The 17422-nt window shown below is 43.9% G+C and overlaps 1 protein-coding gene across 2 annotated transcripts in view; it reads left to right on the top strand.

The window, feature by feature from the left end:
• Positions 1 to 1684: 1684 nt before the first annotated feature.
• SMYD3 (SET and MYND domain containing 3) overlaps positions 1685 to 17422 on the top strand; it is a 657545-nt gene continuing 641807 nt past the window's right edge. Inside the window, exon 1 of one of the 2 annotated variants that reach the window (XM_077811879.1) lies at positions 1685 to 1937. In XM_077811879.1, the coding sequence (XP_077668005.1) occupies positions 1774 to 1937 (164 nt within the window). In that variant the 5' untranslated portion in view covers positions 1685 to 1773. The remainder of the gene's footprint in view (positions 1938 to 17422) is intronic. The other variant, XM_077811878.1, reaches the window with a different exon arrangement.

Genomic DNA, 17422 nt, shown 5'->3' with positions numbered 1-17422 from the left:
CCCCACTTGCCATCCCTGGGTGTTCCCCCACAGGGGCCCCGGCAGCGCAGCCAAGCTGAGCAGCGTCTGCCTGCTCACTCCAGTGGCTGCTGGCCCCTCCCTGCAGCCCAGGGGCAGGGCGGGGCTGTGCCTCTGTGTGTTGCACCCACCCCGAGCACCCCTATGGCCAATGGGACGCTGTGGGGGTGGTGCCTCGGGGTAGCAGCGCGAGAAGGCCCCCTGGCCTGCCCCACCTTGGAGCTGCAGGTAAGCACTGCACCCTCCCACCCCCAGCCCAGAGCCTGCACCCCCTTCCCGTTCCCACACACCCACTCCTGCCCCCAAACTCCATCCTGGAGCCTGCACCTCAGATTCCCTCCTCCACCCAAACTCCCTTCCAGAGCCTTAGGCAGGGGTGTGGATGTGTGTGTGTAGTTTTGGGCAGCATGAGTGACATTATTTGCCCGCTTGGGAGGATTTGAAGACTGGCACTGGCCCTAAGGTAAGTTGAGTTTGAGACCCCTGCTTTAGTCCTTTCTCATTGAGTCCTACACAATATCTTGTTTGAATTATCTAAATATATATTTGAAATAGTATTTGTAACTATGGCTAAGTCACGTTGCTTCAGTCATTTAAAGACAAAGACTATTAAATAAATATATATACTGTAGAGCATAATCCTGCATCTGCCAAGAGAGAAGGGCTAGGTGACCTGACAGGTAATTTTGTTTCCATCTCATTCTTATCCTGAGAGAAAGTGCTAAAGAAAGTCGTATCATGCTGACCAATTTCATGGTTTATTTAGTACAGCCATACTTTTTTTGGGTATTAATTATGTGATCAAATACCAAATAGGAGTGTTTGATTACTGAATGCAAATTCAATGTCACGAGCTACAAAACAAAACAAAACAAAACCTGAATATTGTCACACTTGAGAATTTTACATAATTTAAGTGGAGATTAGTTCCTTAAAGCTGTGCATTCTTCTTGTGAATTCTGGGAAGTATGAAACAACAAAGCTTTATTCCCATGACTTATGTTTTTCATGGGAAAAACTATATCCGGTACTCTGCAGTTGTATTATTTATTCAGTGTGTACATTTTCTGCTGTTTCTATTCACTTTTTTCTGTATTGTAGTTCTTGATAATGGCACTGCAAAGCTCCATTCCTCCCTTACATTTATTCACTCAAGAAGTAAATGTTCCATTTTATTATTGTTTATTTTCGTTAATTTCTGTTAGCAACCTCAAGTGTGCCAAAACAAATAGTAGGCTCCTGGCCCTGATCTTACACTCTAAAAAGCCAACAGTCAGGCTCGGGGGAAGGAGTACAACATATGAGCAAAGTGATCACATGGTGGTTGGCCATGTCCTGATAATTAATATTATTTTTAATATAAATCTGTATCGAGACTATCCCCAACTACATTACATCTCCCATCAGGACCGTGGGGGAGGTAGGCAGGGACACCAGGCCGCTGCTAGCTGCCTGGGGGGCAGGGAGCCCAGACCCTCCCCATCATCCTTGGGGAAAGGAAGAGTCCAGCCCTCCCCCTCAGCCAGAGGCAGCACAGCAAGTCCCCCGTCCCTGCGGCGGCCTGGGACTCTCCTCGCCCTCTGCCCCCAGCGGCAGCCTGCCGCAGGGCGGGGCTTTTCCGGTTGCGAGGCCCCAGGCGGGAGGCAGGTGAGGGCATGCGGGGCGGGGGAGCGGGTCTCTGCCCTCACTAAAGATGGCTCCGGCGGCTACCGGGGCCGGACCACGTGGGGGCCGAAGCGGGTTGCGGCGCGGGACATGGAGCCCGGGAGGCTGGAGAAGTTCCCGAGCCCGGGCAGGGGCAGCGGCCTGCGCGCTCTGAAGCGGGCGCGGCCCGGCGAGCTGCTATATCGGGCCGAACCCTTCGCCTGCACCGTCACCAAGCAGCGCCTGGGCGGCGCGTGCGAGCGCTGCCTGCGCAGGTACCGAGCCGGGCCCGGTCCTCCGGCAGCCCCCAGCCGCCCTTCGCGCCTGCACGCGTCCCCGCCCGCTGCCCCTCCCCGCTCTGGGAGGGCTTCCCCGCAAACACACCCACCCGCTCCTGCCCCTGCTGGAGCCGCGTGCGGCGGAGCCTGCGCTGCGCGGGGCCACCCCGGGGCGCCCCCCGCCACGCGTTACAGACCTATAGACCACCCCCAAGCCCGGCTCCCCCCCTGCGCAGCCCTCACGGCCGTGGGCCTCGTGTGTGGGACAGGAGCCCCGCCCGCTTGCCCGCCCGGCGTCTTCGCACCCCGCTGCGCGCCACCCGGGCTGCAGCCCCGAGCCCGGCTCCCCCCCGCTGCGCGCCCCGTGCGCGCCTGCAGCCCGGGTTTTTGGTCATTAGGACTTTGTATCTAGCGCCGGGCGGGCAGGGACGGGCACTGCCGTGCTGAGTTGTGCTATTGGCCAGTCATAACGCCAGAAGGGAGGGGACGGCAGTGACACAGGGTGAGGGGAAGAGCAGTGGTAAGGGGAGGATGAGATTTATGTCTAGGCTTGGCAGAATTGGATTGTTTTTTAAGATAAAAATAAACATCCATCTCCCATAAAAATTAAGCAGTTCCCCCTGATTTTTTACCAATTCAAATGTTCATAGATATGGGAAATTAGGGAGGGGGCAAACAGTAGGGCGTGTCTGACAATAATTATTTAATATGGATAGTTGGGATTATGCTTTCCAATGTGCATTACTTTGCATGTATCAACATTAAATTTCATCTTCCAGTTTGTCACCCAGTCACCCAGTTTTGAGAAATCCTTTTGTAGCTCTTCACAGTCTGCCTGGTTCTTAACTGTAGTAATTTTGTTTCATCTGCTAATTTTGCCACCTCACTGTTTACTCCTTTTTCCAGATAATTTATGGATATGTTGGATAGGACTGGTCCCAGAACAGACCGCTGGGGGACACCACTATTTACCTCTCTCCACTCTGAAAACTGACCATTTATACCAACCCTTTGTTTCCTATCTTTTAACCAGTTACCGATCCATGAGAACACCTTCCCTCTTATTCCATGGCAGCTTACTTTGTGTAAGAGCCTTTGGTGAGGGACCTTGTCAAAGGCTTTCTGAAAATCTAAGTACACTAAATCCACTGGATCCCCTTGGTCCACATGTATGTTGACCCCCTCAAAGAATTCTAGTAGATTGGTGAGGCATGATTTCCCTTTACTAAGACTATGTTGACTCTTCCTCAACAAATTATGTTCATCTATATGTTTGACGATATTGTTCTTTATTATAGTTTCAACCATTTTGCCTGGTACTAAAGTCAGGCTTACAGGCCTGTAATTGCCGGGATCACCTCTGGAGCCCTTTTTAAAAATTGGCATCACATTAGCTATCCTCCAGTCATCTGGTACAGAAGCTGATTTAAATGATAGCTTACAGACTACAGTTTGTAGTTCTGCAATTTCACGTTTGAGTTCCTTCAGAACTCTTGGGTGAATACCATCTGGTCCTGGTGACTTATTGCTGTTTAGTTTAACAATTTGTTCCAAAACCACCTCTAATGATACCTCAATCTGGGGCAGTTCCTCAGATCTGTCACCTAAAAAGAATGGCTCAGGTTTGGGAATCTCCCTCACATCCTCAGTGGTGAAGACCGATGCAAAGAATTCCTTTAGTTTCTCTGCAATGGCCTTATCGTCCTTTTCCAGTGGCCCACTGGTTGTTCAGCAGGCTTCTTGCTTTTGATGTTCAGTACTTTTAGAAAAAAAAAATTATGTTGAAATCAATGTTTATTGATGTTTACTAACAAAAAATTTAATCCTGCCAAGCCAATTTATAACCATATCTCTCAAATGTCCCTCATTTCAACCTCAGAGTATCTACGATCCATACAGATTACATGTCCCCTCACTTTTATAGTGAAATTATTTACATCAAAAGTAGAGTCATGAAAATGAGATTATAGAAAGAGTTGTATACACTGAGGTACAACTTTTAATACATTAATGCATTATTTTGTGTGTCTGATATTGAGCATAGGCGCCGACTCCGTGGGTGCTCCGGGGCTGGAGCACCCACGGGGAAAAATTGGTGGGTGCTCTGCACCCACTGGCAGCTCCCCGCCGCAGCTTGCCTCCGCTCTGGCTCCTCCCCTGAGTGCACCTTCCCCTCTTCTCCCCCTAGCTCCCAGCGCTTCCCGCTGTGAAACGGCTGTTTTGTGGTGGCAAGCACTTTGGGGAGGGGGTTGGAATGGGGGCAGAGCTGGAGGGGGCAGGGCAAGGGTGGAGTCGGGGCAGTGGGGGTTGAGCACGCACCGGCGCTGGGAAAAGTTGGCACCTATTATTTTGAGTATATGTCATAACTTCTGGCCCAAATTTGGACCTTGACAGGTTGAGAACTGAGAAGAATGATTACAGTAGTAATCAGTTATGATATGTTTCTAACATACACATCTTGTCAGTTCCTTTTTTCTTTTAATAATGAGGTTTTTGTCGACCATATGCACTTGGGTGCACTCATAATGCTTTAAACCCCCTCCAACTTTCTGCATTTTGATTATAGTAATCAGTTAGGAAAGCAAACAAACAACCTGGTAATTTATTTATACTGGTTATTTTAAGAGTAAGCCTTCCCCTCGTTTTTATGAATTGATTTAATGCTGTTCTCATGTTTCCATCTGTTCCTTGTCAGTTTTAGTCTGGAGAGTCTGGGAGACTAATGGACAAGATTAGTGTTGCTGGATTCAGTGACAAGTGAAAAGCCTGGTTCGTAAACTGCTCCAAAGTGAAGGATTTTCTAGCTGGAGTTGATGGCTTGAGAAACAGGTTATCAGTAAATGAGCTATTTTAAAAGATGTGGGTATCAGACTACTCTTGGATAGACTGGATGTTTCCTTAATTTCCATTAATCTATCAAAAGATTGTAAATCCAGGCCCAGCCCAGGGATCAGCTCTGCTTTGGGTGCACAGGTCTGCCCACATGGAACTTACTGCAGGATCAGATTCCAGGTTACTGTGGAGAGCCCACCAAAATGCCTCCTTGGCGTCGGAATTCCAGAACTTGTTCTTTCACTGCAGAGCCTTAATAATTATGTGCACTTCACAATCCTGTTTTAGTGGGACTGCACCACCATTATTAGGGGAACCAGTATCCTTGCCTCCGTTTTCTAGATGGGGTATTTGAGGTACAGAGACTTTGTATCTCACAAAGGTACAAAGAAAGTATGTGGCAGAGATGGAAACTGAGCTCTACTCTCTGAGGTAGCTGGTGTATGTCTTATTCACTAGACTAGCAGTTATTAAACTTGAAAATAATTTAAAAAAATTGTGACATGAATTGGTGGAGTATCAAGCTCACATACCAGTTTGGGGACCCCTGCACTAGACGACTGGCACCTTTTATGTAGATTGTTTCAAGTCTCTGTACCTAGGGAAATTATAGAATTTGGGCTAATAGGTCCAAATTTTCAAAAGTACCTAGTGATTTTGGGTGCCCAAGTAGACACACATTAAATTGGCCTGATTTTCAAAATGTATTGAGCACCTGCCCTTTGAAAATCAAGTCCCTTTAAGGTGTCTCAGATTCAAAAAATCATTGAAAATTTATGCCAGAATGCATGGCTGCCATTGTAAAACACTGTGAGATCTGCACATGAAAAAGCACAGGGTAAATGCAAAAATCTTTATTAGCTGCATTTTTCGAATTGGGTAAGTGAGGCTCAGGGAATTTGAGTGACTTGGCTGGAAGGCACTGCGGCCTATGAGTTAGACATTGCCTGTAGAGCTGAATACGCCTCTCTTTTAGTCTTGGATCTGATGCATAATTTTGCTGTTACTTCTTAGCTGAATAAGCAACCTGGGGAGCTGAGGATCTTTAATGGTTGTATGAAATAAATAACCACACCTCCTCAATAAGAGCTTTTCTCTTCTGGACAGAAGAGAGTCTCCTGTTGTTTATGAGAAGGACTTTGGAAGTGGGCTTGATATTGAGTCATCCCCTTCTTTGGAAAATTCCTTGTTGTTAAAATTCAACAAAACTAAAATTCCTTTGAACTCTTATGGTACTTTAACTGTGCCATGACTGGCGCACATATTGCATTTTCTTCCAACCCTTCTTGTAGCCTAATCAATTATTTGTTGAGATGCAATATGCACTTTTTACAGATAACAGGGAGCTACTTAGAGTTAATTAAGAAGATACATTTGGTGGGTTTTAATTAATACAGACAAATATAATTGAAATCATAGGAAAATTAGTCTATAAGATAAGTACAGTAAAGTGGTTTCCTGCATTGTTTATACTTACTTACAACTTTACAGAGACCATTGAAAACAGAGAGATAAGGAAAAGTAAAGGGAATTCATCAGAAGGGTGGTCCTGATTAAGTTTAAACCATCTCAGGGACCTGACAAACCCGAGAATAGGGAATTAAATTGAATATGTTATACCCCAACTTTATGTAACCTTCCGGATATATAGCCATATCTGATCAATTTCCATGACTGTAACAAGATTAAAACCTGTCCATTATTCACATTTGGCATTTCAGCTTTCCATAGCTACGACTTTAATTATGGATATTGATAAAGTACACGATACATTTCTTAATAATTCCTGTATTTTATAACCACCTAATAACCAGATTGCTAAAGCCCCCACTCCCTGAACTCACTTTTTGTGGAATTCTGCCGTGTAGTGTACTTTTTTTGTGGTCACTTAGATTCATAGATTTTAAGGTCAGAAGGGTCCATTAAGATCATCTAGTCCGACCTCCTGCACAACGCAGGCCACAGAATCTCACCCACCCACTCCTGCGAAAAGCCTCTCACCTATGTCTGAGCTACTGAAGTCCTCAAATCGTGGTTTAAAGACTTCAAGGAGCAGAGAATCCTCCAGCAAGTGACCCGTGCCCCATGCTACAGAGGAAGGCAAAAAACCTCCAGGGCCTCTTCCAATCCGCCCTGGGGGAAAATTCCTTCCTTACCCCAAATATGGCAATCAGCTAAACCCTGAGCATATGGAAAGATTCACCAGCCAGATACCCAGGAAAGAATTTTCTGTAGTAACTCAGATCCCACCCCATTTAACATCCTATCACAGGCCATTGGGCCTATTTACCATGACTATTTAAAGATCAATTAGTTGCCAAAATCATGTTATCCCATCATACCATCTCCTCCATAAACTTATTGAGTTTAATCTTAAAGCCAGATAGGTCTTTTGCCCCCACTGCTTCCCTTGGAAGGCTGTTCCAAAGCTTCACTCCTTTGATGGTTAGAAACCTTCGTCTAATTTCAAGGCTAAACTTCCCGATGACCAGTTTATATCCATTTGTTCTTGTGTCCACATTGGTACCGAGCTTAAATAATTCCTCTCCCTCTCCAGTATTTATCCCTCTGATATATTTATAGAGAGCAATCATATCTCCCCTCAACCTTCTTTTGGTTAGGCTAAACAAGCCAAGCTCCTTGAGTCTCCTTTCATAAGACAGGTTTTCCATTCCTCGGATCATCCTAGTAGCCCTTCTCTGTACCTGTTCCAGTTTGAATTCATCCTTCTTAAACATGGGAGACCAGAACTGCACACAGTATTCCAGGTGAGGTCTCACCAGTGCCTTGTATAACGGTACTAACACCTCCTTATCTCTACTGGAAATACCTCGCCTGATGCATCCCAGGACCGCATTAGTTTTTTTCATGGCGATATCACATTGGCAGCTCATAGTCATCCTATGATCAACCAATACTCCGAGGTCCTTCTCCTCCTCCGTTACTTCCAGTTGATGCGTCCCCAGCTTATAACTAAAATTCTTGTTATTAATCCCTAAATGCATGACCTTGCACTTCTCACTATTAAATTTCATCCTATTACTATTACTCCAGTTTACAAGGTCATCCAAATCTTCCTGTATGATATCCCGGTCTCTCTCTAAATTGGCAATACGTCCCAGCTTTGTATCATCCGCAAACTTTATTAGCACATTCCCACTTTTTGTGCCGAGGTCAGTAATAAAAAGATTAAATAAGATTGGTCCCAAAACTGATCCCTGAGGAACTCCACTGGTAACCTCCCTCCAGCCTGACAGTTCACCTTTCAGTAGGACCTGGTGTGGTCTCCCTGTTAACCAATTCCTTATCCACCTTTCAATTTGTCTTCTCAGAAGGAGTGTGCAGAATTTATGACCTAGGATTATCTCAGTACACCTACAAGATTTCAGCTAAATCCCAGCCTTTAGCATAACTATTCCCACAAGGCCTCATACCAATACAACAGGCCCATAATTATAATAAGCATAATAACCCAGTTATATGTTCTTCTCGCTGTTAAACTTAGAGGAGAAATTATATGTTACTCAAAATATAAACCCTCCAAGATCAGGTCAGGCTCAATGGTCAACATTCTGCTTAATAGGAAAGCTCCAAAGGAGTTTGGGGGTGGGAGGAGGAGGTTGCACACATAGTGAATCTTGGACTTTACAGACCAGAGACGTTCTCCCAGTTGTTTGGCCCGAGATTTGCTTGAACTGACCCTGATAGGAAGTCCTTTGTTTGTGACAGCAATACCATCTTTCTGCCACCTGCCTTTTTTACACTAATTACGCCTGTTTACACCGGTCTGCCAAGCAGAACAAGAAACGATAATGTGGTTGGTTTGTCTCTCTTGGCTTCTGTAATTACAGGCTGTTGTGTGGTATGTGCTTGAGGAAATCCAGTGAAACTGCTTGAGATTTCAAAGTATAAAACACCATTAACAACTGCTGCTTGGAGCAGCTACTCCTGGAACCCAAAAGGGGAGGGGCAATTCTTGATTTAGTCCTAAGTGGCACATGCAATCTGGTCCAAGGGGTGAATGTAGCTGAACCTCTTGGTAATAGTGATCAGTATATAATTACATTTAACATACTTGCAGAGGAAAAAACCTGAAGAAACCCACCACAGTAGCATTTAATTAGAAAAGGGGGAACTATACAAAAATTAGTGGGCTAATTAAAAGGAATACTCACGAGTGAAATGCCTGAAAGCTGCATGGAAACTTTTTAAAAATACCATAATAGAGGTTCAAACTATATGTATATCCCAAATATAGGAAAGAAATAGTAAGAGGACCAAAAGAATGCCACCATGGCTAAACAACAGAGTAAAAGAGGCAGAGACAAAAAGGCATCCTTTAAAAACTGGAAGTCAAATCCTACTGAGGAAAATAGAAAGGAACATAAAACTCTGGCAAGTCAAGTGTAAAAGTATAGTTAGGCAGGCCAAAAAAGAACTATCTAAAGATGTAAAAAATATTTTGCTGTTTTTTTTATATACATCAGAAGCAGGAAGTCTGCCAAACAAATCAGTGGGGCCACTAGATGATCAAGGTACCCTAACCCTATGAAGTGAGCTGTAGCTCACGAAAGCTTAAGCTCAAATAAATTGGTTAATCTCTAAGCATAAGCAAGTACTTCTTCACACAACACACAGTTGACCTGTGAAACTTGTTGCCAGGGGATGTTGCAAAGGTCAACAGTATAACTGGGTTTAAAAAAAAAAAAAAAGTTAGTGGAAGATGGGTCCATCAATAGCTATTAGCCAAAATGATCAGGGATGCAACCCAATGCCCTGGGTGTTCCTAAACCTCTGACTGCCAGACAGTGAGACTGGACAAAAGGGGATGGATCGCTTGATAAATTGCCCTGTTCTGTTTATTCCCTCTGAAGCATCTGGCACTGGCCACTGTCTGAAGACAGGATACTGGTTTAGATGGACCATTGTTCTGATAGAATATGGCTGTTCTTATGTTTATGTTCTAACTAACATGACATAATTTCCCAATGTAGGCAGACATGTTTATGTATGAAGGTAAACATGGCAGTTATGGGTACAATGAGTGAAGAGGATGGATTGTAGTACAATAATGCTCACTTCTGAAAATATGTGTAATTTGCAGAAGGCATATAACTCTGACCCCTGATCTGGTGGAATAAGGGCAGAAGGGGAAAAAACCCTAAAGCAACAACCGTAAAAGATCTTATACATATTGTTTCTGCTTGAGGTCTTTTATATCTCATTTTTTGTGTGGGCCATAAACAAATGTAATAGCATTGGAGGTAGACTGAATTTTGGTCACACTCAGTGGAGAGAAGCATACTACACAGAAGCTTGTAAATCTGATGGGGCAGAAGCTGAAAAATCCTATGGGAAAAATCGCCCCCTTTGCTTCTGCGAGGAGAGTAGAATTTAGTAGATGGGATCTGGTGTGCACAGGCAAAGGGGAAGAACACAAGCTCTATGCCCTACTGCACAGTGAACCCTCTCCTGAGGAGGCATAGAGGTGGTGTCAGCTGGGGAGGCACTAGCAGCAGCATTTCTCCCAGAGGGGCTGTGCCACTATGGAATCCAGGGCTGAGGTCATGAAGTAGTGCTGAGTCACAGGGCCTCTGCACAGTTGGTACTGGCCTCCGCAGATCTGAGGTACACACTGTGACGGGTTGGATCACAGAAACCCCCTGGGAGCTGCCACCTGATGTGCCAAGATTACTTCTGCTCCTGCTTTCCTGCCCTGTCAGCTTAGGACTTCAGTGCCCTGCCTGGCTGGAGCCAGACCCGCTAGCCTGCTGCAAACCCAGACCTAGATCTGAACCACGTCCCCTAACAGCTGTGGGCTTAACTGAAAGCAGCTTACAGAAGTGTTCCTGTCTTTAACACTCCGGTGCCCAACTCCCAATGGGGTCCAAACCCTAATTAAATCTGTTTTACTCTGTATAAAGCTTATACAGGGTAAACTCATGAATTGTTCGCCCTCTATAACACTGATAGAGAGAGATGCACAGCTGTTAATACATACTCTGGGTTAATTAATAAGTAAAGTGATTTTATTAAATACAGAAAGTAAGATTTAAGTGATTCCAAGTAGTAACAGACAGTAACAGCCATCCACAGCCTCAGAAACAACTCTGACATCATAATCAAAAAGGCTGACAAAGGAGGTGCTGTTGTCATCATGAATAGGTCGCAATATGAACAAGAGGCTGCTCGGCAGCTCTCCAACACGAGTTTCTACAAGCCATTACCCTATGATCCCACTGAGAGTTACCAAAAGCAACTACAGCATTTGCTCAAGAAACTTCCTGAAAAAGCACAAGATCAAATCCGCACAGACACACCACTGGAACCCCGACCTGGGATATTCTATCTACTACCCAAGATCCATAAACCTGGAAATCCTGGGCGCCCCATCATCTCAGGCATTGGCACCCTGACAGCAGGATTGTCTGGCTATGTAGACTCTCTCCTCAGGCCCTACGCTACCAGCACTCCCAGCTACCTTCGAGACACCACTGACTTCCTGAGGAAACTTCAGTCCATCGGTGATCTTCCTGATAACACCATCCTGGCCACTATGGATGTAGAAGCCCTCTACGCCAACATTCCACACAAAGATGGACTACAAGCCGTCAAGAACACTATCCCCGATAATGTCACGGCTAACCTGGTGGCTGAACTTTGTGACTTTGTCCTTACCCATAACTATTTTACATTTGGGGACAATGTATACCTTCAGATCAGCGGCACTGCTATGGGTACCCGCATGGCCCCACAGTATGCCAACATATTTATGGCTGATTTAGAGCAACGCTTCCTCAGCTCTCATCCCCTAAAGCCCCTACTCTACTTGCGCTATATTGATGACATCTTCATCATCTGGACCCATGGAAAAGAAGCCCCTGAGGAATTCCACCATGATTTCAACAATTTCCATCCCACCACCAACCTCAGCCTGGTCCAGTCCACACAAGAGATCCACTTCCTGGACACTACAGTGCTAATAAACAATGGTCACATAAACACCACCCTATACCGGAAACCTACTGACCGCTATTCCTACCTGCATGCCTCCAGCTTTCACCCTGACCACACCACACGATCCATTGTCTACAGCCAAGCTCTGCGATACAACCGCATTTGCTCCAACCCCTCAGACAGAGACAAACACCTACAAGATCTCTGTCAAGCTTTCTTACAACTACAATACCCACCTGCAGAAGTAAAGAAACAGATTGATAGAGCCAGAAGAGTTCCCAGAAGTCACCTACTACAGGACAGGCCTAACAAAGAAAATAACAGAACGCCACTAGCCGTCACCTTCAGCCCCCAACTAAAACCCCTCCAACGCATTATTAAGGATCTACAACCTATCCTGAAGGATGACCCAACACTCTCACAAATCTTGGGAGACAGGCCAGTCCTTGCCTACAGACAGCCCCGCAACCTGAAGCAGATACTCACCAACAACCACATACCACACAACAGAACTACTAATCCAGGAACCTATCCTTGCAACAAAGCCCGTTGCCAACTGTGCCCACATATCTATTCAGGGGACACCATCACAGGGCCTAATAACATCAGCCACACTATCAGAGGCTCGTTCACCTGCACATCCACCAATGTGATATATGCCATCATGTGCCAGCAATGCCCCTCTGCCATTTACATTGGTCAAACTGGACAGTCTCTACGTAAAAGAATAAATGGACACAAATCAGATGTCAAGAATTATAACATTCATAAGCCAGTCGGAGAACACTTCAATCTCTCTGGTCACGCAATCACAAACATGAAGGTTGCTATCTTAAAACAAAGAAACTTCAAATCCAGACTCCAGCGAGAAACTGCTGAATTGGAATTCATTTGCAAATTGGATACTATTAATTTAGGCTTAAATAGAGACTGGGAGTGGCTAAGTCATTATGCAAGGTAGCCTATTTCCTCTTGTTTTTTCCTACCCCCCCCCCCAAGATGTTCTGGTTTAACTTGGATTTAAACTTGGAGAGTGGTCAGTTTGGATGAGCTATTACCAGCAGGAGAGTGAGTTTGTGTGTGTATGGGGGTGGGGGGGATGTGAGAGAACCTGGATTTGTGCAGGAAATGGCCCACCTTGATTATCATGCACATTGTAGGGAGAATGGTCACTTTGGATGAGCTATTACCAGCAGGATAGCGAGTTTGTGTGTGTGGTTTTTGGGAGGGGGGTGAGGGGGTGAGAGAACCTGGATTTGTGCAGGAAATGGCCCAACTTGATTATCATGCACATTGTGTAAAGAGTTGTCACTTTGGATGGGCTATCACCAGCAGGAGAGTGAATTTGTGTGGGGGGGTGGAGGGTGAGAAAACCTGGATTTGTGCTGGAAATGGCCCAACCTGATGATCACTTTAGATAAGCTATTACCAGCAGGACAGTGGGGTGGGAGGAGGTATTGTTTCATATTCTCTGTGTATATATAAAGTCTGCTGCAGTTTCCACGGTATGCATCCGATGAAGTGAGCGAAAGCTCATGCTCAAATAAATTGGTTAGTCTCTAAGGTGCCACAAGTACTCCTTTTCTTTTTGCGAATACAGACTAACACGGCTGTTACTCTGAAACCAGACAGAACAAAGTGAATTACCAAGCAAAATAAAACAAAACACGCAAGTCTAAGTCTAGTACAGTAATAAAAACTGAATATAGATAAAATCTCACCCTCAGAGATGTTTCAATAAGTTTCTTTCATAGACCAGACACCTTTCTAGTCTGGGCACAATCCTTTCCCCTGGTACAGCCCTTGTTCTAGCTCAGGTGGTAGCTAGGGGATTCCTCATGATGGCTGCCTCTCTTTGTTCTGTTCTACTCTCTTATATATCTTTTGCACAAGGCAGGAATCCTTTGTCCCTCTGGGTTCCCACCCCTCCTTCTCAGTGGAAAAGCACCAGGTTAAAGATGGATTCCAGTTCAGTGACATGATCACATGTCACTGTAAGACTTCATTACTCACTTCCCAGCACACAGGTATACAGGAAGACTTACAAGTAAAACAGAGCCATCTACAGTCAATTGTCCTGGTTAATGGGAGCCATCGAGATTCCAAACCACCATTAATGGCCCACACTTTGCATAATTACAGTAGGCCCTCAGAGTTATATTTCCTATTTCTAGTTTCAGATACAAGAGTGATACATTTATACAAATAGGATGACCACACTCAGTAGACTATAAGCTTTGTAATGATACCTTACAAGAGACCTTTTGCATGAAGCATATTTCAGTTAATTATATTCAAACTCATTAGCATATTTTCGTAAAATCATATAGAGTGCAAGGTCACACACACATCTTAGGGTGTGATTTGTGGATTTAAAGGGCAGTCACCCTGACAGGATGGGCAACCCTTCTGCTTGATGAAACATGTAGTAAATTTCATGAGTGTGAATTGGTGGAATTTTCTGCCTCCTGTCTGTATTTATCCTGAGTCAGGGATTGAACCCCGGTTTTATTTGCTGAGGTCTGACACAAATAGCCCCTTCTATTCTCTTTCTCTTCCCCCTCCCCACCCCCAACAAAAACTAGCAAACCCAAAAACAACCTGTATGTTTCTGAAAAGGCCATTGCTGTATGATTTTTCCAGCCTTAGCCATATAAACTGGGGAACTATCTGATCTTCTGTTATTTCCAGGCCAATCATTATCTTTTTGTCAATTTTAATTCCTGAAATGGTTGTGGTTAGGAAACAAAAAGCATGTGTGATATTTCGGCTTTAAGAATTGTGATAAGAACATACGACCAATGGTCCATCTAGCTCAGTATCCTGTCTTCTGACTGTAGTTGGTGCCATGTGCTTCAGAGGGAATGAACAGAACAGGGCAATTTATAGTGTGATCTGGTTGTCCAGTCCCAGCTTCAAGTAGTCAGAAAGAAGAAAGTATCGTTACCTCGATTTTACAGATGGAGAAACTGAGACATGGGGGCTGGGGAGTGACTTGCCCAAGGTCACCAAGGGGGCCAATGGCAGAGCCAGGAATAGAACGAATGTCTCTGGAGCCCTAGACCAGTTCTCTACCTGCTAAGCTCTGCTGCCTTCCTTATAACTCAGTGTTGCCAACTGTTATGATCTTTTATCACAAATCTTCCAATATTTGGTGTTTTTCTTATAGTGCCAATTCTTATATTGATGCAGTTACCTGAGAATCTCATGTTTCATTTAAAAAATATTTCTAGCCTTCATGGTTGAAGAGGAAAGATTTGAAAATGTGACCGAGTTCATTAGTATTATTATTTTATTTATTTCATTTAGCAGATCTCATGATTTTTAGCTAACCTCATCATCTTTGAAACCTGGCTCAAAATTTTTGAACGCTTTGGGTTGGCAATTATGGGTTACTGCACCTCTAAGCTTTGGAGCATTCAGGATTGATAATATTTAGTTCTTGCTTCAATTGGGAAATCTTTTGGTTTGAGAATGAATTTAAGAATGAAGTAGGATTAGATATAGTTTATAATAAGACCCTCTCATTTTGCCAACTAGTTTATTTTAAAAAATGTTCTTGTTTTCTTATAGTTTTCATCCAGTTAAAGCAATTGAAGGCATAATGGAGACATAATGCTGTTATATGATTGAGTTATTACTGATTTGACCCACAATGAAACCAAATGTTCTTTTTTTCCCTAAAATTCAGAAATTTTGCAGAAATTAGGCCCTGCCTAGTAATTCTATTTTCTTCCCCCACCCTGAGTGAGATTATTCATTAAAATAGTCTTCCAGACCTTTTTTGAGTTGCAAAATATTATTAACTTAGTTTTAGGATAACTTCAGTACTTAATATATTATAACACTGTGTGCATATGTATATTATATAAGTACAATGTTTTAGTTCTTTGTTTCAAGGTTGTAGAAATAAAGGTTGTATACATAGTTTAAAAACAGATATAACTACTGAGGTAGGCTATAGAATAGAAATGTGTTTTGTGGATTTGGGGTTATATTTATAAACAAGTACAAAATATCCAGTATAGTGTTTGCGTAAGGCAAGGCATTTATAAAATAAACTATTGCTTTTCTCTAGGGTTATAAATAGACAAATTCAGTAGCTTAGTTTGCCTTCTTGCACCTTTAATACATTAGGTGGCAGTACAGGAACACAAATTAAAAATACTTAGCATGCTTTTGAAATTTTTGAAGCATTTTGAGAAACTGATTCGAAATCCAGGACTGTTAGATGTAAAAATCAGAATTTGAGGCCTAATCCTGCAACCCTTAGTCCTGCAAATGGTTCTGCTGACTTCCATATTACTACTTGTGTAAATCTAGTAGGATTGGGCCTTTGATTTGTGTAGAAGGCACTTGCGGGTTCAGAGGATTGATTGTGGAGTAAAGAACCTTTCGCTTCTAGATCCCACAGTGAGAGGCATTATGGTGTACAGGAATGAGCACAGGGGTGGGAGTCCCAAACTGTTAAATTCTAATCTTGGCTTTGCTGCTGACTTGTTGTGTGACCTTGGACAAGTCCTTCCAGGACAGGTTTGAGGTATAATGGCAGGGTGGTATTATTATTCAGTCATTATAGTCTGACCTAAGGTCCAACCAAGATAATAACCTCATTATGCTGGGCACTGTACAAACACAGAGTACTAGATGATCCCTGCCTGAAGAGCTTACTGAAGGTATGCAGATCAGGCCACAAATGCTGGTAACCTGACTTCCTCTCTCTCTGTAGTGAAGTATCACTTTTGAGCTATTCCTGACTTTCTTCTGACTGGTAATTGTGAACTGGTTTTCCTGTAAGCCTGGGCAATATTGTGTGCTTTAATTGATTTATTACGGTGGCTTAGCAGGTGAGGTAACTGATATTTCTCATAAGAAACACATTTTGATAGCTCAGTGGTTTCAGCATTGGCCTACTGAACCCAGGGTTGTGAGTTCTATCCTTGAGCGGGCCATTTAGGGATCTGGGGCAGAAATTGGGGATTGGTCCTACTTTGAGCAGGGGGTTGGACTAGATGACCTCCTGAGGTCCCTTCCAACCTTGATATTCTATGATTCTATGAGTATCCACCCCCCACTCTTGCATAACAAGGATTTAACAGGTTTCCATGTGGGTTACAGGGCTCTAATCACACTAATACAGCAATAATTTGGGATTGAGACTCTGGCTGCCCCAGGGATTCAGCACAGTTGTGAAACCTCTGCCCCTACTCTGTGTAAATGTGGTGAGCTGACATGGACCACAAGGCTGGGGGAGGCACTGGTCAAGGTCTTCCTCTGATGAAAGTGGTAAGTGAAGTTCCAAATTCAGGGCCTGATACTGCATTCCTTTATACTGTGGGGTTGCATGGGTATAAGATCGGGCTGAATATGTCTTGTAGACGCCTTACTCTTGGTGCATGAGCATACAGGAGCACAATTTGATTTTCAGATCTTAAGTCGAGCTTGCAGAGCTGGCAGTGGGTGGGAGGGGAGAGGAAATATGTCTTTACTTGTGAACTGAGCAAATCTATGATGGAGCAACAGAGAGAGATGGAACACAGCTGTGGCATTTATACAGTATTTTTCTGTTGACACAGTATATTATGACATGCTTTACTGTTCAATAATGACACAATTTAAGAAAGCACTTAAGCACATGACTTCAATAGGACTTAAGCATCTGCATCCCTGAATCTAGGCCTAAGACATGATAG

The sequence above is a fragment of the Eretmochelys imbricata genome, chromosome 3 (genome assembly GCF_965152235.1).
Source record: "Eretmochelys imbricata isolate rEreImb1 chromosome 3, rEreImb1.hap1, whole genome shotgun sequence".
NCBI classification, from domain to species: Eukaryota; Metazoa; Chordata; order Testudines; family Cheloniidae; genus Eretmochelys; species Eretmochelys imbricata.
The sequence above is the reverse complement of the archived record's forward strand: the minus strand, read 5'-3'. Positions and strand labels throughout refer to the sequence as shown.